Source organism: Cynocephalus volans, chromosome 11 (assembly GCF_027409185.1).
Source record: "Cynocephalus volans isolate mCynVol1 chromosome 11, mCynVol1.pri, whole genome shotgun sequence".
Taxonomy (NCBI): Eukaryota; Metazoa; Chordata; class Mammalia; order Dermoptera; family Cynocephalidae; genus Cynocephalus; species Cynocephalus volans.
In genome coordinates, this window is record NC_084470.1 from 44,638,880 (window position 1) to 44,664,891 (window position 26,012).

Here is a 26,012-nt window from a genome sequence, read left to right on the forward strand (position 1 = left end):
AATTAAAAAAAAAATTTTTTTTTTAAGTAGTTAAAATTTTATATTTGATGGTGTTTAACTTTGTGAGTTCCAACATTCATTACAACCCTTTAAAGTTAGATCTCTAACTAGAATAAGATGTATAAGTTGAATGTAAAAGTTTGAGGGAAATCTTGGCTTTTTGAATTTGTAACGTTAATAAACCAAGTATTAATATTTAAAACTAGAGTAAATGTCAGTCTTTTCTGTGCATTAAAAACTGCTGTTAGATATGAAAATAAAAGTACTCATTGGCAATGCAGTGTTCTGCTTTGTCTGTCTTCCTTAAAGCATGTTGATATTATTGATTTGAATTTGTTCTTTCATTTCTGCAGTACTGGACAGGGTGCTCATGTTTGTAGAATTGCCAGTTATGAATGGCTTATCCTTTGGGCTCTAGAATTTGTGCTCTTCCATTTCTCCAGTTCCTCTTGTTCAGTCTAACGAGAGAACATGGTTTAGGAAATAATATGTCTTGGGCTGAAGAAAATATCTCCATTGGTCACGTTTTATTTCTCTGAGCTATGTAGAAATCAGTCATTCATATTCATATCAGTCATTCATTTTGATAAGTCAGGTGTGCTTGTTTAGGTGATAGAAACCACATGTGAGGTGTGCTAACCTCAGCTATATGGTGACTTTAGTAAGCCTGCATTATTTTTCTTTGAAATAGCATCCTTCTTATTTAAGATTTTCCTTCACGGAGGCATCATCAATATTTTGCATCTGTTGCATTTGATTTCCTTAGGCCTTTTAATGTTCCTTTTTTCATTGGAAAAAATTTCTTTTCTTGAACTTCATTGGAGCTATATTTTGATGAGTGTAGCTTGTAGTCATCCTCCAATCCGATTTGAATTTTAAAACATTCTGTATTGGAATGTGCCAGTGCTTTCAGTTAACTGATTTTTTCAGTTTTGATAAAGTGGTCTGTTTCTTTTCTACTTAGTTCAAACCTAAAGGCAGTTGTTTGGTTAGAAATGAAGTCTGTTAGCTTAAAGAGTGTCAAGGTTTGTGGGTCAAAGAGCTCTGTACGCCTAGGTCAGCCATGTTTATTAGGCCAGAGTAGAAGGAAAGTCAAACTTATGGAGGAACGGTCATATACTCTTTCAACTGGCAATGGAGACTACTTTTGGACAAATAAAGACACATTGTGGAATTATGTACAGACTCTGTCTGGTAAGAAGTCAGCAGTTACAAATAATGCATGTTTTAAAAGCATTTAGAAAACTGATTCAAAAGTTATTACCTATTACTTGCAGAAAACTTGAAAAGTGTACAAATATACAACAAGAAAATAAAAATGGTGATCTGATTGAGGTATGTTTTTTAAAAAAATAAAATTTTTATCCTGAAGTAAAAGAATGTAAGTAAAATAATGGTTGATTAACATGTAAAAGGTTATTTCTTGAGCTCAGGTCTCTGAAATATGTGTAGAAATGGGAATTTCAGAGTCTTTTATCAGCTCTAGAATCTAGCTTATTTATTTATCTTAAAATTGGCTTCTCTCCTTTCCTGGAGAATTTTAGGAGACTTTCACATTTCCTAAGGGATGATGACAGCAGTGGCTACATGAGCCACTCTGCTTTTAGTGGAGAATAGAAGCTTAAGATCTTCATCTCCTTGGTGAATTGTTGGGTGTTTCCCTCTGCTGTATATTTCTACGTCATTTGTACAGTTGGATCCAGAAATCTCATTAAAGAATGTCATCTAATCTAGAGAGGGCATATTTTAGAGGAAGCTATGAAGATAATTTGATGAGAAACTAAGAATTTTTGGCATTTGTTTTAAATTTATTACTTCATAAAAGAAGGGTTTTTTTTAAGTGTTAGGTTTTCTAAAACATTAAATAATGAAAGAAACATGTAGAAAGTATTTATGATCATTGTTAAAATTTTATGATGAATATACATGGACTTGAGGGTTCTGCTTCAAGTTAAACTTATACCTTACTTTCTGAGGTCCTAAAATCCTGCATCCCATCTTTACACATTTTAAAGTAATTGATCCTCACTGTAAGTTTTGCAGAACAGATGTATTGTGTATAGAGTTGGTAGTTTTGCAGTCAAACTCACTCTTATTCACTTTCTAAAGCAAAAGCTGTTTAACATTGTCCATTTAAACTGGTGAACATTCTCCTCCCTAGTAGGACTAAATCTTATTTATCTGTATGCTGAAGTGGAAGTGGAATACCAGTTTATCTCCTAACTGTAATTATCAGAAGTAACACTTTTAATAAACCCAAATACCAGATGCCTTTTTTATAAGGCAGATAAGTGCTTAGGTAAATCTTAGATAAGTTCTCTTAAATGTAAGTTATATCATGTTCTTAGTATAAGTGGTGAGTCTCAAAAGAGTGTGCAGTCTTCTAGTGGCTTCACAGTGATCTAATGAGCTGTTCCATAATCAAATCACATTAAATCTATTTTCATTGTTAATTCGTATGGGGGTTTTTTTGTGTTTTTTTTTTTAAAGATGACCGGTAAGGGGATCTTCATCCTTGATTTGGTGTTGTCAGCACCACGCTCTCCCAAGTGAGCTAACTGGCCATCCCTATATAGGGATCCAAACCCGTGGCCTTGGTGTTAGCACCACACTCTCCCAAGTGAGCCATAGGCCAGCTCTAATTTGTATGTTTAAAGTGCAGATGTAAGTATATTTTTTTAAAAAACTGAAATAATCCTTAATTGTTCTGGCAAAAGGAAAGGAGGAAGAGAGCTAATATTTATTTAGCATCTCCAGTTAAAGACAGGTCAGCGGGAGACTGGACTGAAGATGGGATTGATTCCAAGACTTTTGCTCTTTGAATTATACCATATTGCCTTCTTGAAAGAGGGAAGTTGGGAAACTTCACTGACTGCTAACATCTGCCAGGCCATGGCTTCCCAAAGTCATCTCTGCTGAAAACTGGTTCTTTGAGATATTCCTGGAGTATAAATTTCTAGGTAGTTATCAGAAAATACTCAGATCATAAGTATATACATACAGTTTGAAGAATTCTCATACACTGAGCATACCAATGGATCACTATTAAAAAAAGTAATCCATACTCATTATAAAATTTAAACAATTAAGAGGAGTGTGAAGAAAAATAAAATCTCTTTCTCTTCCATCACATTCCCCAGAGGTAGCCACTAAGAATTTGATGTGTATCCTTCCAGACTTTATTTTGTGTACATTCAAATATACATATCTATCTATATATATTTTTTATAAAACATGGGATTCAGTTGTACAAAATGGTTTCCAATCTGTTTCGTTTATCTAACAAGATATTGTAGATATTTTTCCATGTCAAAACATGTAGACTTAACTTTTCTTAATAACTGTTAATGTGCTATTTTATTTCTATACCATAATTTAGTTAATACAACTCTTAACTGAAAGATATTTATTTCTAGATATTCACTATTATTGTTTTAATTTACATTTGTTTAATTAATAATGAGGTTGAGTTTCATTTCACGTGTTATAAAACTATTTATATTTACCCTTTCAACAAGTTTCTGGTGTTTGAGGAATGCTGTGAAGGACTGTGGCTATGAGGCTGATCTTTCTGAAGAGTCCAGAAGACTGTTGAGGATTATGGAACTTGTTTATCAAGGCTACTGTTGGGAAGCCACTATGGAGGCGGGTCACACTTCCCCAGTGTCCTGGAAGGGGGTTTGTGATGGATGAAGTATAAAAGAGAACTTTTTGAAAGATAGAACTCTGGGGGAACATTGTGCCAGCTCCAGCCCCAACCCAAGTCCATATTGGCAGACATACGGAAGAAGGGGAGAGTGGAAAGTAAACTGAGCAGAGGAACCCTATGACTGGTGTACTTCTCAAGAACTTTCTGGAATGTAGGGAGAGTAAGAAGGAGGTAGTTTGACATGGTAGAAGGACGCCAGCTTTGTATTCAAAGTTCACTTTGCTGCTTTCTTGGTGACCTTGGGCAAGTTACTTAACTTCTCTGAGCCATAGTTTCCTTGTCTATAAAGTGGCATTAACATCTGTTTTGCTAGTTGAAATTATTAGTGGTAATTTACATAAAGGTCCTAGTGTAAGGGTGGTGTATAGGTAAATGTTTGATGTTTATTATTATTACCAATAACAAACTGAATGTGTGGCTGCTCCTGGGGAATATAGACCAGGGATCCAAATTTCTCTCCCTTTCTGGTGAAGAGGATTTTACATTAAAAGAAGTAAAGGTCAAAAGATTGGGGAGCTGATACTAATGAATGTCCAGAGCTCTGTCACCCTGGAAATGGGGGTGGTGAGCTCCAAGGAGGTAATTGATGTCCTTGAGTGGTCCATGTATGGCCTTTGAGGAGCAGATGCTCAGCAGAGGAGCTGGAAATACTAATTCCTCTGTAAGTATTGCCCTGAACTTGGTCCTTTCCCTTAAGACAGAGGGAGCAACCTGAAAGGGGAGGTGGAAAGGAACTGAGGACTGCTGGAAGTCCCTAGACTACCCCTTCCCGTTCCACTCTTAGACACTGTACTGAGGAAAAGTTTCCCTGGGGATAGTGTAGCACTCAAATGATGAGCAAATCTGCTGGAGTCTGAGACTGGTTCCATAACTTGCTGACTTTGACCTTGACCAAAGTTCTTAAAACTCCATGTTTTGGTCTGTTTGGCTACAAAATGGAAAGTAGCCATCTGGGGATTGACTTAAAGGTTAAATGAGGTAATCCATTTGAAGTGTTTAGAACATGCCTAACATGTAGTGCTCAATAAATGTTAATTGCTATTATTATTGTTACAATTAAGCAGAAATTGCAGGTAGTATAGCATGGTGTGGTGGATTGAATTTATGTCCTCCCAAAACTAATTGAAGCTTGAATTGTGTTCCCCAAAGTTTTATATATTAGAAACTTAGCCTCCACTGTGACTGTTAAGAGGGAAATACTATTATGGTAATTGAAAGGTGGAGCCTTGAAGAGGTGATTGGATTGTAGAACCATGCTGTAGTGAATGGATTAAAAATGGTGGTCAGGGGTGTCGTTCTGAGGGCTTTAAGAGAAGAAGAGAGCCTGCCTTCCTCTTCTCTCTTCTTCCACCATCTCGCAATGTGAGACCCCTGGGTCACTTTTGCCACCACCAGATGGACTTTGGACTTCCCAGCCTCAGAAACTGTAAGCAAATAAATGTCATTTTTCTTTATAAATCACCCACTTTCAGATATTTTGTTATAAGCAACAAAAACAGACAAATACAGATGGGGAAGCAAACAGTATGTTAAGGTAGGGGTGGCATATAGTAGGGGCGGTTTTTCCAAAGCTGCAAGCAGGTTTTACACTTAGAACCCTGTTCCCTCATGCCAGGACTTCCCATTCCTGACTCCTACTTGTCATTTAAGTCCTCAGAGTTTTTGCTGACAACCAGCCTCACTTCCCACCCCTGTTCTATTCTCTATCATACCCCCTCTTATTATCATAACATTATTCAGATCTGGAATCCTATATATTTGGCTCTCCATATCCATAGTTCCGCATCTGCAGATTCAGCCAACTAGGTATAGAAAATATTGGGAAAATAAAAATAACAATACAAAAATTAAAAAACAGAAACCAGTATAACGACTATTTACATAGTGTTTACATCATACGAGATTACTTCAGAAAGTTCATGGAAAGATTTGTATTATCCTTTAATTCTATTTCTTTATGAACTTTTTGCAGTACCCTCATCTTAGATAATATAAGTAATCTAGAGATGACATAAAGTAGACAGGAGGGGCTGGCCAGTTAGCTCAGTTGGTTAGAGTGCAGCCTTGATAACAGCAAGGTTACGGGTCCAGTGGACAAAAAAAAAAAAGTATATTCGAGGATGTGTATAGGTTTTTTGCAAATACTATACCATTTTAAAAGGAACTTGAGCACCCACAAATTTTGGTATGGGAGTGGGGGGGAGGGTCCTGGAACCAATCGAAGATACTGAGGGACAACTATTTGCATTTGTATTCTATCTCCCTGAGGAGTTGCTGAGTTTCAGCCTTTTCTCTGTGTTTCATGTTTGTATTCCTAGCACTTACTTACAACAGTGTTTGAGTGATAGTAGTCCCTTGGCTATTTACTAAATGAATGTATAGCCTGAATTTATTGTACACAAGCCATATTATCACGGTTAAAAACTCCCAGGCAAGTGTTAGGTGTGTCTGAATGGCAAGGGTTAAAGAGTGTCTTCTGAGGACCTTGGGATGACGGTGATGTTAGTGATTGTAGGCATTATTGATAGTGGTAAATTTGGGGAACAAGGTATTCTCCTGTTCCTTCTCGTGGAGATTTGTCTTCTGCTGCTACCTTAGCTGGATATGCGTGCTGCTTTAGTAAGAAACGTTAGTTTTTTTATAGATCTTGTTTGGAGTTACTGAATTTGAGTTGGAAGGGACCCTAAAAGCCATCTGATACAGACCCTCATTTTAGGGAATAGAGAAGCTGAGATTTGCTCCACTCCCATGCCTGTATCTATTTAATTTCAGAAGCTGCACCAGAATTTTAGTCATCTTTTTTTTTTTTTTTTGGCAGCTGGCTTGTACGGGGATCTGAACTTGTGACCTTGGTGTTATAAGGCTGCACTTTAACTGGCTGAGCTAACTAGCCAGCTTTAGTCTTTTTATTTCAATTCTAAGTATGTTTCCACCTCACTGGTCTATCTGCCTCCCATCTGTATGTTGAAAATGATAGAATCTGCACTACCATACAGCATGTTGTGTAGTTAGTTACTCTGCCAGACGCATGCCAATTACTTTACATATATTTTTACTAATGCCTCCCAGTAAACTCAAAAGAATTTTCTTATCCTCGTTTTGCAGGTAGGGTCAAGCTTTGGAAGGCTTAGAATTTCATGCCGAAGCAATAATTCTTTATGAAAAATATTCCCCATATAAATAAGAAATTCAAATATCATAAGACTTTGAAATTCTTTTTAAAAGTCATAAGCAATGAAATTATCCTCACATATCTATGTTTGCAACGCATGACATCACATTTATGCGGTAGTCATGTTTCCTTTTATTGGTATTTCCATTAATGATACATGGAGCTTTTGCTGGTGAGTAGAACTAAAAAACAGAATATCCTTTGGGAAATATTAAAATATAAAAGGCACTTTTTAAAAACAAATGGTAGGCTGGCTGCTTAGGCTCTACACAGGGTGTTGATAACACCAAGGTTAGGATCCTCATCCCAGCCAGTGGCAAAATACAGCAAAAAACCAAAAACAAATGGCAAATTTTTAACAGAAAAGAAAATATTAACGTTAAAGATGACTTATACTCACATCACCTATATAATATTTTTGCCAGAAATGTTAAACTTAATCTAATATTGAAGAAACAATCAGATAAATACAGAATGTGGGACATTTCTACAGGATAGTGGGCTTAGATTCCTTAAAAAAATCAGTGACCCCTAAAAAAAAAAAAAAAATCAGTGACCCAATAAACAAAAAGGTGAAGAAATGTTCTGGAGTCAAAGAAACTAAAGCTACATAACACCAAGGGAAATAAAATGTGTGAGCCTTGATTAGTTCTTGAATTGGGAAAGAAAAAACTCTAAAACATTTCTTAGAACAATCAGGGAAATTTGAATGTGAACTATATTTTAGATCATATTCTTGAACTATTGTTAATTTTCTTGGTGTGATCATTTTGTTTATGTAGTAGAATGTCCTTAATCTTTGAGGAGGCATGCTGAAGTATTTAGGGGTTAAGTGCCATGATATATTACTTTCAAGTGATCCAGTGAAAAGTATATATAAATAGCAAGAGGTAAAACAAATGTGGCAAAATGTTAAAAAATGGTGAACCTCCATTTATGAAATGACAGAATTTTTAAAAATTTATTTTTTATTAGCATATTCGTTGTTACAAATCATGCTTATTCTTTATGCCCCTTATCCAATTTCTCCCCTTCCCCCCACCCCCAGAATTATTGACATGGAGAACAAATTAGCTAGAGATAGGGAGGAGGGGAGGAAGTGGGTGTGGTTATTAAAGTTCAACAGGAAGGATCCTTGTGTTGATGGAAATGTGTATCTTGATTGTATCACTGTCAGTATCCTGGGTGTGACCCTGTACTATAGTTTTGGAAGATATTACCACTGGGGGAAATTGGGTAAAGTATACAAGGGATCTTGCTGTATTATGTCTTACAATTGCATATGAATCTGCAATTATAAAAAGTTTAATGTAAAAAACAGTGAATCCAAGTGAAGAAAATATGGATGTTCATTGTATATCCTTTCAGCTTTTCTGTAGGTATGAAAGTTTTCAAAATTGAAAGTGGAAGAGAATGGGTGAAGATAAAAAGACCCAAAAAAGTAATAGTAGAGTAGGTTGTTCTTTTAAAAGTCAAAAGAAAGTTTTCTAAGTGGGAAAAATATTTGTAAATCTTAGAAGAAAACAGTTTCTAAAGACTAATAAGTACAACTGTATGTTGAGATCAGCACCTCAGGGAAAAGCTGGAAATGTCACAGTGGAGGTATCTTGAATTTTGAGGCTAAAGATGTAATTAACCCATAGCAATGTAGCTACTAGCTATGCCTTCTCAAGGACTGTGGCTTTCTTCACCACCTGCCATTCCTGTTCCCAAAGTCTTTATTATTATTTTAGCATTGAATAAACATGAAAGGGTTTGAAAGATTTTGTAATCTGTTTAAACACAGATTTAAAGAGCTTAACATTTTTTATATTCCCTTGATGTATTAGATGTGAGTTTAACAGCTCTGTAGATGTGGTTAACTGGAAGTATTTGTTATTAACTCAGTTTTTTAACTTACTTTGTTGCCTCTTCTTTAAAAAAGTTAAGTCATGTCTATTTCTCAAACAGAAATAGAAACTGTTTTTAAGCTTTTCTAATTATGTTTGTGTTTAGTTAGAGGTGGTGTTGATAACACCAAGGTCAAGGGTTTGGATCCCCATATCAGTCAGCCACCAAAAAAAAAATATGTTTTGTGGCTTTTATCATGTAATTTACAGATGAAGGTTTGACGTTTGTGAGAACTAAATAAGCATCATGTTGTCTCCAAAGAATATGACTTAGCCAATTGGGTTCTTTTCACTCATCTGACATCAAGGCTCCACATTCCAAGGAGAAGAAAATAGATGAAAGTTTCCTTCAAACCCATCTCTCTAGATAACCTACCACAATATACAGACCGGGCTAAATCTAGAAAGAGCCATCTTGAACAAGAAGTGAGATAATTTAATTGCATTATGCTCACAAATTTTGGGAGTGATGGTGATTCTTTAGTGGATTATAAAGTTTTGAAACATTAGTCAGAACACTTAAAAATGTTTATACTTACATACTTTTGAGTAGAATTTTAGACTTGGTTCAGCTAAGATTGTTACCTGAATTTTGGGAATATGTTTTTAAATTAAAAAATAAAAATGAAAAGCTTAATTTTTAAAATAGTAAATTATCAGATAGGAGGTAGTTTTCCCAGCTAAATGGGATCATTAATCTTTATTTAGAATGTATATAGACACTTAATCATGTCAAGGAAACTTTTAAAATTTGTTCTTCTTTGTCTTGGATTTCTAAGCCTATGAAAACATTCTTTGCCTAGAAATTAACAGTGAGCCTTTATCGATGTAGTTTTCTATTTGTTAAATATTACTACTTTCCAACTAGATTATAAACCTTTCAAAGGCATTGTAGGTGTATTTATAATCTCCTTGTGTCTCTAGGACCTGGCATATTTTCTTGAATATGTGGGACTGTGTACATTGCTGGATGGCAGATCTAGTATTTTTAAGAGCACAATATTCACTACTTGAATGTCCCGTTCAACAGAGCCGAAGTCCTTACCTAAGTAGGCAGGTTTTTTATTGTGCTTCGCCATGACAAAGGGAAACATTTAAAGTTTTCAGAGGAGTGGCTTACTCACTTGTTATGCTGATTAGACATTGTTGAGAAAGCTCTAACTTTGGCAACTTTATCAGGAAGGAGACAAGAAGAGAACTAGGGACAAATTCATTGTACAACTTTTATTTTTAAAGAACCGTAAAACTTGTGTGTTTACAGATCAGGGAGCAGAGAAACATGAGGGGACAGGTCAGTCCTCTGGGATCAGTGATCAAGAGAAGGAGTTATCCACCAGTGCTTTCCAAGCTTTCACAGTAAGAAATGGCTTCTCTTAATCTGCTCAAGTTGTAGGACTCTGTCAAGTATGGATCTTTTCCCAGTGAACTTGTAAATTTATAATTTTTGTTCTATAATAACTCAAGAGCTAAGTTTACATAGAAGTAGGCTTATTTTTAAAATAAAAAAAGAGTTTTAGAGTTTAGCTAAATATGGTAAAAGAAATGGAAGTAATTTGACCATTCCCAAGTTTTTGTGTTTTCATAAACGTGTTTTAAATCTCACACTATTGTTTTTAAGTCTTTTAAATCTAGATTTGTAAATATGTGGGTCAGTCTTTCTATTTCACTACTGTTCAATTCTTTTTTTTTTTTTTTAATATACTTTAAAGTGGAATCCCAAAAGTTTTTTGTCAGAAAGAAAACCTTATTTGATTATCAGGTTACATTACATACATGTAAGCAGAAGAACTTGATACTTGGATGTTAAAAGTATATTTACTAGAATTAAAATTTAGAGTAATTATATTACTTTTCTTGGCTAGCCTCGGCTATTTATACCCAGATATCAATATACATATATACCGATATATCTGTTATATTTGTGTATATGTATTTATATATATCTTATAATGTGTCAGTGTCTGAGTTTGAGTCTTAGGAAATATTCACAGATTCTTAATTGACATGAGTATTGTTTTATCTAGGGACTTCAATTATTATACTTATGGGAACTATATTTTAAAAAATTTTTAGGATAAAAATGAGTGAAATATATTTGGAAATGATTTATTGTTCTTAAAGCTGATATGTAACTTATGTGTGTGTTTTTTTTTTTGTTTTTTGTTTTTGTTTTTTGTTTTTTTTTTTTAGTCTGGAAGTTATGATGCCTGTCTGCAACACCTTGCCTGTCTACAAGATATAAACAAAGATGATTATAAAATAATTTTAAATACAGCAGTAGCTGAGTTTTTTAAAAGTAACCAAACAACAACAGATAATTTGAGACAAACCCTTAACCAGCTGAAGAATCAGGTGATTCACAAATGAATTTAACTATTAAAAATATTGTTGTTTTTTTTAATTTGTGAAATACAAGTAGTTAAGGAAAATAAATGTGACTTCTTTTCTGATTTTCATAGTACAATTTCTTATGTATCCGAAACATTTGCTGGTTTTAATTTTATTTGTATAAAATTAATATCCCAGGAAATGAAAGGTATGTTGTGTGATTTCCTTTTTCCTATTGTGTTTTTAATTAATTTGAACAGAATAGACTAAAAAATCAAATTTTAATGAGTTTTGGAGTTTTGAGAAATAATTAAAGTAGAACTGTATGAAGAAGCTTAGCTGCTGAGATATATCTTGTTTTTTTTGTTTTGTTTTTGTTTTTGTTTTTTTTTTTTAAAGATGACCGGTAAGGGGATCTTAACCCTTGACTTGGTGTTGTCAGCACCACGCTCAGCCAGTGAGCGAACCGGCCATCTGTATATGGGATCCGAACCCAGGGCCTTGGTGTTATCAGCACCGCACTCTCCCGAGTGAGCCACGGGCGGCCCGATATATCTTGTTTGTAATTGCAGTGATCTAATTATAAATAATAATGCCAAGTTGTTTTAGCATTTTGGATCAGAGATGATTAATTAAATAGAAGATGTTTTGATTTATATCTGGTTTAGGGCTTGAATCAGTCATTGGTTTGGTCATAACAGCAACATTTCTTATCACAGGATTAGACCAGTGATATTCAAGAGGGCTAATAATAGTGATGATGCCAATAGGATCAGCTAGCAGACGTTAAGTACTCACTGTGTAACAGGGCTCTGCTAAGAACATTGTGTGCACCATCTCATTTATTCTTCTCAGCAGCTCTATGAAGTAGCTACTAAAATTGTACTCATTTTATGAGAAAGCTGAAGCACAGATAGCTGTGTGAATTGTCCAAAGACACAGAGCTTTTAAGTAGTTAGACCTACATGAACCCAGTTCTGTATGACTTTAGAACCTGTACTTTTAATTATTGCTTCATGCTGTAGGGGGTCTTTGAGACCCTTTTGATCCCCTGTCTTGCAGTCATGAGTACCTCTATACCATACAGTATCACCCTAAAATATGGTACAGTTACTATTAAAATTCTTCAGCAAAAATGAGAATAATAGCCAGTATTTTATTGAATACTTACTTAATGCCAGATTCTATATTAAGTGCTTTTTATGCCTTATCACATATAATCCTCACATTTAACTCTAGAGGTAGGTACCTGTTATCTCAGTGGTTTTTTTCTTTTGTTTTTGTTTTTGTTGTGTCTATTTTAAAATAAGGGTTTAGGAAGTCTAATAAAGTTAATTTATATAGCTTATAAGGAGAGGAGCAGGATTTGAACCAGGTCTTCTGACTTGATCCTGTTCTCATAACAACCTCAGTCTTCATAAATTTATACATCATCACATTTCATTGTTACTCCAGTATTGTTACCCTAATTCCACTTTATCTGGAATTAGAAACAAAGGAAGGATGATGTTTGTTGATACCTAATACATGTACCCTATGACCCCATAGACACATTCTTCCAGGACAAATTGGTTTGGTTTTTGAGCACAAGTTCAGCCTTAAAATTAGTTTTTAGAATAAGAGGTTCCTGCAAACTTCCTGTTAAGCGAAAAAAAAAACTGCTTTTTGAAATCCTTTCATCAGCTTTTATTCTTATAGAGTTGGTTAAGTGCCTTCCAACTCTTGAGTTTCCTAAAAGTGTTTATACTTGTGCCTCTTGGCTTCTTTAAATTGTACTTCTGTCCACAGTTACGTGTTTGGGCACAGTGACATACCTTTTCAACCTATGTCACTTTCATTAACGTTTTATCTCATTTAATGAGTAGTTTTTGTTCTAGCTGGAGCTATTACTAGATTATTTTGGTGAATTGTAAAAAATATGGCAGTTATTCATGTTGTAAGTTTAACCATGGCTGACTTCAAAACTCCTTAATTTATCTAAAATCCCCCTTTCTGGCCAGGAATGAACCCTTTTGTAGCTTATTCTCTCTTTATCATATAACTACAGGAGTTGCCTTTCTTTGAAAACTGAGTTTTCTCTGTTTAAAGAAACTATTAAAAGGAATCAGACTATGCATACTGTGTAACATTTTTATGGGAAAGATTGTTTGAGTTTTGCCCACTCCCCATGTAGACTCTTGCAGCTCATGAGGCTAGAAGTTGGGGATCCCACTCAGAAGCCGTGTTGACAGTTAAAACAGGAAAGATGCTGAGTACTTAATAAAGTGCTGTCAAAGTATATTACTCAACAGAATTTTATTATGTATGAAACAGGTGAATTAAATAATTTTTAGTATGTGAGAGTAATTAAAATCTAGAAGTGTTGTTTGAAAGTATTGAAAAATTCAGAAATGTTGGCTGGTGTTTTCTGTTAATTCTTATGGATTCTTTTACTTTTGCTCTTTATTCCTTACTGTTGTTAGAACACAATCTCTGTTGATTGTTTTATAGGTCCACTCGGCTGTTGAGGAAATGGATGGATTAGATGATGTTGAAAACAGTATGTTGTATTATAATCAAGCAGTCATTCTTTATCACTTGCGGCAGTATACAGAAGCGATATCAGTTGGTGAAAAACTTTATCAGTTCATAGAACCTTTTGGTATGTTATCTGTCAAGTCAGAAATTTCCCTATCTTCTCATGCTTGTAAGGCTGTCTAGTCCTTTTACCTAGATAACCTAAATCAGAGGATTACATGTCAGTATTTAAAGAAAAAAAAAGCTGTGTCAACTTTTCTTAATGGTTAGAAAATATAAAAATTATATGACATTTAGATGAATACAGGTTATTTTTTAGTAACCCTTCTCCCCCAATTTTTGAAGATAACCTTTAGAATCTTTCCAACACTGATTTTTTTTTCTTTGCTGTTACTACCTTAGTGCACCTTATCCTTTCTTTAGTACAATAAGGAAGGAGCATTTGGAAATGTTAGGTTTTTGTCTATTGCCTAACTGAAATTTTTGTGGGTAAGCATGGAGTAGATAGTATACAACTATGTTAGCTTTTGTGTTATCTTACTATTAGGTAAGCCTCATGTAGGAGTAGTAAGAACAGTAAGGGCAAAGGAAAAAAGAGGGAGCAGATGAATAAAGCAGCAGAGGAAAAGCTGGACCCAGGAAATGGTTGTTAGGACTGCTGGTTTCCAGCCCACAAGCAGTTAAAGTTCATTTGTGATTCACATTTTTGTCTTTTTCTGCATGGTTACTTTTTAAAAAATTCAAAACACTAATGGGAATTCCTAATTTATGAACACCTGATTGCTTATGTAGTTACCACAGGACAGGTGGTAAGTGTGATGCTTCCTGTCTAGTGCTTTGGGAAGTGTTAGAGAGGGTCCCCTCTTGCTGACAGCTGGTTGAACAGCTGGTTACTGTGGCTTCAGGGAACCGTTTTGAGGTGTTTCTCTTTTTTCAATCCTGAGTGAGTGATTGGTGGCAGGATGGACACAAATTACACATCAGCTTTTAGAACAACAAATCATTTCCAAATATTTTTCACTCATTTTTATCCTAAAATTTTTTTTAAATATAGTTCCCTGAAAGAGATACACTGGTCCACCCTTCTGCCTTCAGGCAGGTAAAGTATTCTCCCCATTTTACAGGTCAGCCAGCAGAGGTCTAAAAAGTTAAATGATGTGCAAAGACTACACTTCTAGTAAGTAGCAGAGTAGGTACTGGAATTCAGTACTTCCACCTAAAGTATTATTCCTTATTTCATGTGCTGGTGTTTAGTAAATATTTTGCCAAAGAAGGTTTGGTCACTGGAATCCCCTGAAATGAGAGGCCCTGAGATGCCTAATAGAATGATATTGTTGGCACTGTAGGGTGCTTCCATTCATGGTTCTAGGTGATGTGCATTCATTTGAGTAAAGACTTAGGCTCTGCTCCTTAAACCTTTGCATCCTTTTGTTGGGGGGTAGTCTGGGATGTGTGCTTCACTTTGGATTGTGACTTTTCTTTTCCTGGTTTTTTTTCCTCCCAGAAGAAAAATTTGCCCAGGCAGTTTGTTTTTTGCTTGTAGACTTGTATATATTAACCTACCAAGCTGAGAAAGCTTTGCATCTTCTTGCTGTCCTAGAAAAAATGATTTCACAGGGTAACAATAACAAAAATGGAAAAAATGAGGTGAGTGTTCTGAGGTGATCAAATTAAATTTTATAATGTGATTAATATTTGTGGTTATGAAATATTATTTTACCAGCTTTATTAATATGTAATTCATATATCGTAAACTTTACCACTTTAAAATATACAGTTCAGTGTTTTTTTTAGTGTACTCACTAAGTTGTACAACCGTCACCACTATCTAAAATTCCAGAACATTTTCATTACCCCAGTGAAAACCCTGTACCCATCAGCAGTCACTCTGCATTTCCCCCCTTCACTCAGCTTTTGGCAGGCACTAATCTACTTTCTGTCTGTGTAGATTTGCCTATTCTGAACATTTCATATAATGGAATCATATAAATATTGGCCTCTCATGACTGGCTTCTTTCACTTAGTATAATGCTTTCACATTTCATACATGTTGTAGCATGTACTTACTCGTTTTTCATGTACTACTTCTCTTTCTATGGCTGAATAATAATCTGTTCATTATATGGATATGCCACATTTTTTATCCATTCATTCGTGGATGGACGTTTGGGTTATTTTCTACTTTTGGGCTGTTAAAAATAATACTGCTTTTAACATTCATGTACAAATTTTTGGTTGGCATATCTTTTCAGTTCTCTTGAGTATATATATATTTAGGTGTGGAATCAGGATCATATGTTCACTCTATATTTAACCTTAGGAGGAACTATCAGACTATTTTCCAAAGTGGTTGCACTATTTTACGTTCCTACCAGCAACTTATGAGGGTTATAATTTCTCCACATTCTTGCCAATGTTTGTTACTGTCTGTTTTTTAAAAAAATTTAACAATCTTAAGTGGTATCTTATTATAGTTTCGACTTGCATTTGCCTAATGACTTAGGGTGTACATTGAGCATCTTTTCATGTGTGAAGTATTATTTTTACAGAATGTAAAGGTTAGAATTAAGACAATAAAATCCATAATTTGGATAAATAGTGTAGCTTTCATTAGAGAAAATTTCATCCTCAAAGTTCTTAAAGGAATGTTCATCCCCATACTGGCCAGCTGCCCCCCAAAAAACAATATTCATTTATGACGATTAAGCTTTACCATGTTCTGATAAGAGACTTGGTGCACATTAAGAATACATCCTGGGTCTCATGTTTTCTCTTTTGCTTGTGCTTCTAGTTGTCAAGGGATGACCCTTCTCTCTTCCTATTCCTGCCTCTTTGTTAAAAAAAGGAGTATTTGCAGGAAGCAGATTGTCAGTACCTTTCTGCCTGTATAAGTTCTCAAAGTTTAAAAATAAAGTAAACATCTGTCATTACTTTTTCAACTTAACAAGTGTGCATATATAAGGGATTTCAGTCGAGTAATCTTAACATTACTCCTAAACATTGTACAGTAAAATATTTCACTTTCATATTTAGTACTTATTATTATTGATTATTGATTAATATAATTTAGTTCAGCAGATGCTTATATGCTCTGGTAGTTTCTAAGGTACTCTGCTAGGTACTAAGGTGACAAAAATAAAAGCGTTGCAATTTTTTCTTTCAAAGATCTCAGGTCTGGGAAGAGATATAAGCAACGTATGTTCATGGACAGAGAGAAAGGAGGTTAAGGAATGTTTCAGAGGAGTTTGGATGTTGGATTTGGGCCTTGAAAGAGGGTAATAGTTTATCGAGTCAGAAAAGGAGGGATGGAGTGGGATAACCATTCTGGCACAGAAAACAACACAAAAGGTGTGAGTGTCTGGTGAGCCCGAGAAATTTCTGGTAATGAAATTGGCAGTACCTGAGAAATGTAATGGAGACAGTAGGAGATAAGATTGATAATGTGAATATGAGTCATAGCTTGAAGAACTTTGTATACATAACTTGGAATTTAGGATTTAATGTTTGCAGTGTTTATAGCAGAGAAAGTTTTTAACAGGGGAGTGATGTGATCTGTTCTGGGTTTTAGAAGGATAATCTGAGTTTTGCCTGAGTAATATACATACTTTTTAAAACAAGCCCATCATTATGCTAAACTGTGAGCTTTCTTGTAAGTAGAAATTCCTGTCACCCACTCCAGACTACTAAACTTGATTCTGTCAGAGTGGGACCTGGGATTCTTCATTTTGAAAATGCTCTCTGATGACTCAGATGAACTCACTAGGAAAGCACTCATTTGAATTATGGTCAAAAATATTTAATTTTGGTTAATTAACTTTGTTTCACCACCCTACAGACTGGTAATAACACCAGCAAAGATGGATCTAATCATAAAGCTGAAAGTGGAGCTCTAATAGAAGCTGCAAAATCAAAGATACATCAGGTAGTGTAAATTTTAATGAGAAGTTATACATCATGTATATTTATTCGTAGTTATGAATAATGAAGCAATATGATAGATCATTGAAAGCAGTAAATAATTCAAGGCATGAATATTTATTTGTTTTTGAAGTATTGCAGTTTAGAAGAACATTTTTATCCTTCTAAATATATTTTACTTAAGATGATCAGGCAATATAATTTCTTCAAATTACTCTGTATAGATAGAGTGTGGTGCTGACAACACCAAAATCAAGGGTTCGGATCCCCATATTGGCCAGATCCCCGCTCCCCAAAAAAATACTCTATAAAAGGTTGAGAGAAATGGCCAGGTAATGTATTGGATGATAAAATTAATTTGTGGAATTTTAAAAGTCATTGTTAATTAACCATGTGCAAATAAAATAAGGATTGATAGGATTTTTGCATGGGACTTAAGTATAAATTTTATTCTACTATGCTTTTAGTTTTTTAGAGTCTGTTCCAAAAGTACAGTCAAAGTAGAATATTTAAGATAATTTTGAATTTGCTTTTGCAAGTAACTGGTGTAACTATGTTTTAAACAGATTGGGTTTAATTTCCTAGCATATGTAAATTCACCATGGTTCTTACCTACTAGCATTTCTCCTTTGACAGTACAAAGTAAGAGCTTATATCCAAATGAAATCCTTGAAAGCATGCAAAAGGGAAATCAAGTCAGTCATGAACACAGCTGGAAATGTAAGTTTTTCTGAACTTTTCTCTTGCTTTTCAATTTGTGACTTTATTTAATGTATGGGTACTTGTCAGTTTTAAATAATTTATCTTAGTCTATTATAGAATATATACTATCAGATATAAACCTTGATATTATAGAATTGGGACATTGTAATCATACTGTCTATAGTTTAATATAATTCATTCTTCACTTAAGATTAAAGCAAGCATTTCTCCTTTGTATGTAGCCTTCAAAACCACCATTTTAAATAGCTGCCTAGTGAGTGGTTTATCACAATTCACTGAAACGTTTTATTGATATTAGACATTTAGGTTATTTTAGAATTTTTTAGTATTATACTCAAAACCTTTATTAAAGACTTACCAGTCAGATTGTAGCAAAAACCTGCCCCTTCCAAATAGTTTTGGCTTGACAGTACCTTTGATTTGACTAGTACTAGAATATTTGAGATATAATTACTCTTTCCTTCCACTCCTTCCACCCTAATCCTCCATTGATAAATAATTTTTAAGATAGTGTAGAGAGGAAACAGTTGTGAACAATCTTGGTGCTTTTAGGAACACTATAAATTTAGAAGTTTGAAATCATGAGGAGATGTGGTTAGAAATCTCAGGCAGTGTCCAGATTAGCCACTGGTTAGTCCTGTGGTGATATTTTTTTTTTTTTGGTGGCTGGCCCTTGGTATTATCAGCACTATACTCTAACCAGCTGAGCTAACCAGCCAGCCCTACTCTAGTGACTATTCAGAACAACTGTAGCCTTGACCTGAGGCTAAGAGGGAAAGGCCTACCTAACCAGGCAGCCATTATCAAACCTTTTTTGGGATACAAGTTAAAATCCATGCCTTAAAAAAGAGCATAGTCATAAAGGAGAAACAAACAAAAATAATAAATTGTAATGCAGTGTAATAGTCATACCTGAATCAGGGAAAACTTCAGGAGGAAGCACTGCTGCTGAGAACAAGCCTCGAAAGCCCTTGTTTTCTTAGTGACCAGAACTCTGGGGTGGACAGGAGGCAGAGCAAAGGATGAACTAGGATTTATAAGGAAAGCCTGTTGCTAAGCTGAAGTGAGTAAATAATGAGACAAGGATTCCAGATGTTCTCCTGGATTGAAATTTAGTTTCCAGATCTCTGCATGTATTTGCCCTCTAAATAGGTACTATTTAGAGGACCCTCTACCATGAGGATTCTTAGGAAAATTGGAAGATGATCTGCAATCCAAAACATGGTCTCTGGAAGAGCAAAATTAGCACTCAGAAATAAGGCATTCTGTTGAAAAATTCCTTCATTCATATGACAGTTTTTCCCCCCTATTTGGAAAAGTATTTCATTATTTGTATCTTTTTGGGTTCTAAAGAAAGGCACATTTGTATCCTAAGAAATAAGATCACCTATCTTTCTAATAACTATTAAAATGAAAGACCTTGTATGTGCTGTCAAATTGTTAGTAGTGTAATAGATGAAGACAGTCAGTTGATATTCTACAGCCTGTATCCTTATATGAGGGTACTTGAAAATGTTTGTGGAAAAATGGAATTAAAAGATACTATATGGGCCGAGCCCGTGGCACACTCGGGTGAGTGCAGCGCTGGGAGTGCGGCGACGCTCCCGCCGCGGGTTCGGATCCTATATAGGAATGGCCAGTGCACTCACTGGCTTGAGTGCCGGTCACGAAAAAGACAAAAAAAAAAAAAGATACTACAAATCTTTCCATGAACCTTTTGAAGACCGTTTGCATATATATATTGTATTAGGTAGACCTTAATAATTCTCTTTATAAGGTGCTCTCTGATAGATTTCAATTTTTTAGATTGCAAGAGCAGTGAAAAATTTAGAGGCTATAAAAGCTTTTTGTGATCATGACTTAACTGATTCATTTATGCTTTTGAATATATAGCAGTGCAATAGTATAATTATGATCTTGGATTAGGCATCTGAAAACAAATCGTAAGTAACTTTTATATTTTCTTTACAGTCTGCACCCTCTCTTTTTCTTAAAAGCAATTTTGAGTACTTACGGGGCAATTATCGAAAAGCTGTGAAGCTATTAAATAGTTCAAACATTGCTGAGCATCCAGGATTCATGAAAACAGGTAAAAGAAAATTGTGAAATTATTCCTAGACAACTCTTCAAAGTGAATAAAGCTAATTTTTGTATGAAAATGTTTTAATGTTTCTGCTGCAGAAAATTCCTGAAATTTTAGTTTATGAGTTGTTTCCACTTTAGAAGAAGCTTCATTTCTTCTTTCTTTTGCTTTCCTTTAACCTCACTTGCTCTTTCAATACCAGCTTAGAAATTTTGTCCAGGGCATAAGGTCCTTCAGCTTTTGCTTTTTGAAATGAGACCTTTTAAGGAAACGAGATAATGTTTTTACTTTTCCCTTTTCTCTCATAAAAGCAGTGAATAATATGATTTCTTTAGACCATTAACTGTATCAAAAATACATCTATAAAGTTAGGAAGATAATTATTGTTAGCTGTTTTTGCCTCTATGTAGAAAGTCTTAATAAACCACTTGGTACTAATGGTAAAATGAAAGGTAAAAATTGTGGCTGTAGTTTAGTTTATGTCATTGCTATTTTATAGGGAGGGAGAAGGAAAACCAGTTATTCAAGAAACGAGTGAGGGTAAACTATTGAAAATATATGTTTAAAATACAAACAATCCCCGTAATTGCCAGCTGACAAAAAAAAATAAAATTTAATTAAAAAAAATAAAATGAAAAAAAGACTTTTTAAAAAAATTTTATTTTGTTGATATACAATGTGGTTTATTATTGTGGCCCATTACCGAAACCTTCCTCCCTCTTCCCTCTCCCCGCTCCCACCCAACAATGTCCTTTCTATTCGTTTGTCGTATCAACTTCAAGGAATTGTAGTTGTTATGTCTTCTTCCCCCCCCGTTTTTTTGTGTGTGCGTGTGAATTTATTTATTTATTTTTAGCTCCCACCAATAAGTGAGAACATGTGGTATTTCTCTTTCTGTGCCTGACTTGTTTCACTTAATATAATTCTCTCAAGGTCCATCCATATTGTTGCCAATGGCAGTATTTCATTCATTTTTATAGCTGAGTAGTAGTCCATTGTGTAGATATACCACATTTTCCGTATCCATGATGGACATTTGGGCTGGTTCCAGCTTTTGGCTATTGTAAAGAGTGCTGCAATGAACATTGGGGAACAGGTATACCTTCGACTTGATGATTTCCATTCCTCTGGGTATATTCCCAGCAGTGGGATAGCTGGGTCATATGGTAGATCTATCTGCAATTGTTTGAGGAACCTCCATACCATTTTCCATAGAGGCTGCACCATTTTGCAGCCCCACCAACAATGTATGAGAGTTCCTTTTTCTCTGCAACCTCGCCAGCATTTATCGTTCAGAGTCTTTTGGATTTTAGCCATCCTAACTGGGGTTAGATGGTATCTAACAGTGTAGTTTTGATTTGCATTTCCCGGATGCTGAGTGATGTTGAGCATTTTTTCATATGTCTGTTGGCCATTTGTATATCTTCCTTAGAGAAATGCCTACTTAGCTCTTCTGCCCATTTTTTAATTGGGTTGCTTGTTTTTTTCAGGTAAAGTTGTTTGAGTTCCTTGTATATTCTGGATATTAATCCTTTGTCAGATGTATATTTTGCAGATATTTTCTCCCACTCTGTTGGTTGTCTTTTAACTCTGTTAATTGTTTCTTTTGCTGTGCAGAAGCTCTTTAGTTTGATATAATCCTATTTGTTTATTTTTCCTTTGGTTGCCCGTGCTTTTGGGGTCGTATTCATGAAGTCTGTGTCCAGTCCTACTTCCTGAAGTGTTTCTCCTATGATTACTTTAAGAAGTTTTATTGTTTCAGGGTGTATATTTAATTCTTTAATCCATTTTGAGTTGACTTTAGTGTATGATGAAAGGTATGGGTCTAGTTTCATTCTCCTGCATATTGATATCCAGTTCTCCCAGCACCATTTGCTGAAGAGGCAGTCTCTTCCCCAGTGTATAGGCTTGGTGCCTTTGTCAAAGATCAGATGGCTGTAGGTGTGTGGGTTGATTTCTGGATTCTCTATTCTATTCCATTGATCAGTGTGTCTGTTTTTTTTTTTTTTTTTGTCTTTTTGTGACCGGTAAGGGGATCGCAACCCTTGGCTTGGTGTCGCCCGTACCGTGCTCAGCCAGTGAGCGCACCGGCCATTCCTATATAGGATCTGAACCCGCGGCAGGAGTGCTGGTGCGCTCCCAAGCGCTGCACTCTCCCGAGTGCGCCACAGGGCCAGCCATAGTGTGTCTGTTTTTATGCCAGTACCATACTGTTTTGGTTATTATAGCTTTGTAGTATAGTTTAAAGTCAGGTGGTTTTTTAAAAAATTTATTTATTAATGTTACTTTTTACATTCTAAGATATTGTTGTTGAGCAGTTGGCGGGTAGGGGTAGAAGGAAAGGGGGATGGAAATAGGGTGGGAGGAGGAGACAGGAGGGGGAGCGTGGTCAAGGCCTGTGGCATCCCCATCATTCTAGCAGGGGAGACCAGGGGGCTTCCAGCGGTGGCTTGGTCGTTGCTGGGCTGGTTGGGAATGTCAGGGGTTATGGCTGAGGCCCTTGGCCTTCCACTGCCCGGGCTTGGGAGTCCAGGGGGATTCCAGTGTCAGCTTGGTGTTCATCAATGGGTGGTGTGGATGTCAGGGTGTGTGGCCGAGGCTCCCCACTGCTCCATCTTGGGAGCTTGGGGCACCTCTGGCAGCAGCTCAGTGGTGGTTGCTGAGCTGGTTGAGGAAGTTAGAGGGGCATGGCTGAGGCCCTCGGCCCCCCACTGTCCTGGCTCAGGAACCCAGAGGACTTCCTGTGATGGCTCTGTGGTCGTCGCTGGACTGGGTGCAGTTGTCCGGAGGGCATGGCTGAGGTCCACAGCCCTCCCCCTTCCCTGGCTTGGGAGCCCCTGGGGCTTCTAGTCCTTCTAGGTTTTGTAGGTATTCTTTGGTGGTGTTAGACCTTTACTAGTTAATATCAAGCTTTGATCTTTGGGTATTTTTTCTTTCAGTTCTGTGTTGGATTATTCACTGTTCCAACCACTTAAGCTCTGCACTGGAACTAATTTGTTGTCCTTTACTTCTAAAATGGGGGAAGTTCCTGAGGGAATTAGCACTTGAGCCCTGTCATTAAGCTATATTGCTGCTTTGCTGCTGATTGTTGGGGAAGGCTTTTTGTGCAGCTCAGGTTTTAAATGTTGACCTTGTAAGCACTTCCAGGTCTTCTAAGGTCCATTACACCTGAGTTATATGGAAATTCTGATCTGGGCCTGAGTCTTTTCAGCAAACTGCACCTCCTGAGTTCTGTATTCCTGACCAGTCTCCACTAAGTGGTCCTGTGTTGATTAGGGGGCAGATCAGCTGTCCATGCTGTGCCCCAGTGTTCCCCTAGTGGCCCGTCTTCCCTACCATCCATACTCCAGACACTTCCCATAGGATGGGGTCATGTGCTGGTCCCTCGCAGTGACTCATTGTTCTCTGAGTAGCTCCTTTTTTCAGTTGTCTATGTCTCCTCACTCCAATGTGGGTCTGTGAGAACCCTGTCAGTTGTCTTACTGGCCTGGCTGCCACCAAGACCCTCTTCTCCCCTGCCGCCTCCAAGCAACTTCATTGGAAGGGCACAGCTGCAGCTTTTGCCAGCTCTTGCTCCGTGTGCTCACTGGCTCCAGCCCTAAAGCAGCCAGGGCTGGAACTGGTTAGAATGGTTCTTTCTCTCTCTCATTGTGGCTTTTTCTGCCTTCATGAATTCCGTATGTCTTTCCTCCTCCAACTAAGGTCTAGTGGCCCCAGCTTTACTGTTGTTGCTTTTAATAGTTGTAAATTGGTTGATTTGTAGGAGATAGTGAGGCTGGGGACTGTCTATTCTGCCATCTTGACCAGAAGTCCAGCATTGGTTTTTAAAAATAATTTTATCACCTTTATTAAAAGAGATTTTAAAAGAAAGGGAGTTTAAAAGTTTTTTAGATGTTTTCCAAATTTCAAATGCCTGGTGAACTGTTCTGTAGGGACTAAATGGAATTGCAAACAATTAAGTTATACTAGGGCCGACCCGTGGTGCACTCGGGAGAGTGCGGCGCTGGGAGCGCAGCAGCGCTCCTGCCGCAGGTTCGGATCCTATATAGGGATGGCCGGTGCGCTCACTGGCTGAGCGTCGTGCGGCCGGTCACATAAAAGACAAAAAAAAAAAAAAGTTATACTAGATAAGCCCAATTCTTATATGAGAGGGTGATGAACTGACTCCTTAGTTGTACTAGTTGCAGTTGGAGTAATAGCAAAGTGAGGGGGCTTGGGGGTGGGATGGTGCTGACCCAGGCAGGGCAGTCTTTTTCCAGCTGGACAGTGAGCGCCTCCATCTGACAGACGGGAAGAGGCCGAGCCAGGTGAGAGATTAGAAGATCAACTGGATTATGTATTTTGTTCTGGAATCTCAAAGCAGTCCACAGACAACAAATTCTTCCTTACGTTGTCTATGTCAGGGGGAACAATGTATTAACAACATGAATCAATAACTGGAAGTACAAGATTGGTGTTTATTAATGCTAAAATGAAGTTTTGGTTAGGAGAGGTTCTGATACCAGATTTGTCTTCTGGGTGTAAATTTAAAATGACTGAAGTTCAAGCAATGGTAGAATTCTCCGTAGAGCTAAACAAATTCTACAGCATGGATTTATTTCAGAGGGGCTTGGCTTTGCCATCTTGTTGGAAAAATAAAAACAGCTGTGCTTTGCTCTGCTCCACATGATCTCTCATCCTTGAGCAGGCCAGCCTGGGCGTTCTCATGATGGAGGCAGGAGTACAAGAAAGAGAGCAGAAGATGGAAGACCCTTAAATTGGCACACTGTTACTTCACATTGCATTCTCTTGACCAAGCAAGTCACAAGGCCAGGCCAGGCATCCAGATTGATGGCTTTTTGGCCAGTACAACTCATTTAAAAAACATTGTGGGCCTTCTATATGACTGATAAGTCCATTCTGTGCTCTAGAACACACACCCACAGTTTTTTGAGACATGCTTTCTCTTTAGATATAATCATCATGACTTGGGTATCAGAATTCTGTGGGATCATGGCCTGTAAAAGTCCTAAAAACCCTTTTGTCAAGCTGAGCATGTCTTCTTTGACCCTGCCTTAATTCTTTTAGCAATCTTAAGAAAGGAACGTATAGCTACATCCTTGATTGGATCTTTGTTCATGAGCCTCATTTTATTTTCAAAATCTTTCAGGAGAATGGAGATGGAAACAATTTTATTTTCCAACCTAGCAAGTCCCTCTATTCCTTCTGGATTCTGCTTGTAAAATGTCTAATTCTTTCTTTAGATTATCTCTTTCTTACAGAACCTTATACTTAGCTAGGAGCAACCAGATGGCTTTCTCAGCACTCTACCTGGAAATTAGCTTGCTCAAATTCAGAAGTTTTTTAGGTTTATTGTCTTCTTCTAAATTATTATAGACAGAATATTTCATCACTATATAACATGCGTTATCATTTTTCTAGTTTCCTATAGTTTCTTATTTATTTTTCCACTTTCTGTAACTGTAACCATTAGTTTGGCCGCAAAGTTGGTGCCACTTGTTTTGTTTTTGTTATGGTACATAATACCACTTCTAGATATCAATTTCCTTATTATTTATTGCCACAGTAATGCAGCTAACAACAAACACAAAGCCTCAATGGCATTACAACAATAAGCATTTATTTTTGTTCACAAGTCTGTGGATCATTTGAATGATCTGGGCTGGTTTGGCT

General features: G+C 36.4%; 1 protein-coding gene across 4 annotated transcripts in view; it reads left to right on the forward strand.

Moving 5' to 3' along the window:
* CNOT10 (CCR4-NOT transcription complex subunit 10) overlaps nt 1-26,012 on the forward strand; it is a 68,753-nt gene that overhangs the window by 6,205 nt on the left and 36,536 nt on the right. For 3 of the 4 annotated variants that reach the window (XM_063113972.1, XM_063113973.1, XM_063113974.1), the window contains exons 2-8: nt 10,032-10,126; nt 10,961-11,122; nt 13,589-13,739; nt 15,120-15,262; nt 17,451-17,537; nt 18,170-18,253; nt 20,228-20,345. In XM_063113972.1, the coding sequence (XP_062970042.1) occupies nt 10,032-10,126; nt 10,961-11,122; nt 13,589-13,739; nt 15,120-15,262; nt 17,451-17,537; nt 18,170-18,253; nt 20,228-20,345 (840 nt within the window). The remainder of the gene's footprint in view (nt 1-10,031; nt 10,127-10,960; nt 11,123-13,588; nt 13,740-15,119; nt 15,263-17,450; nt 17,538-18,169; nt 18,254-20,227; nt 20,346-26,012) is intronic. The other variant, XM_063113975.1, reaches the window with a different exon arrangement.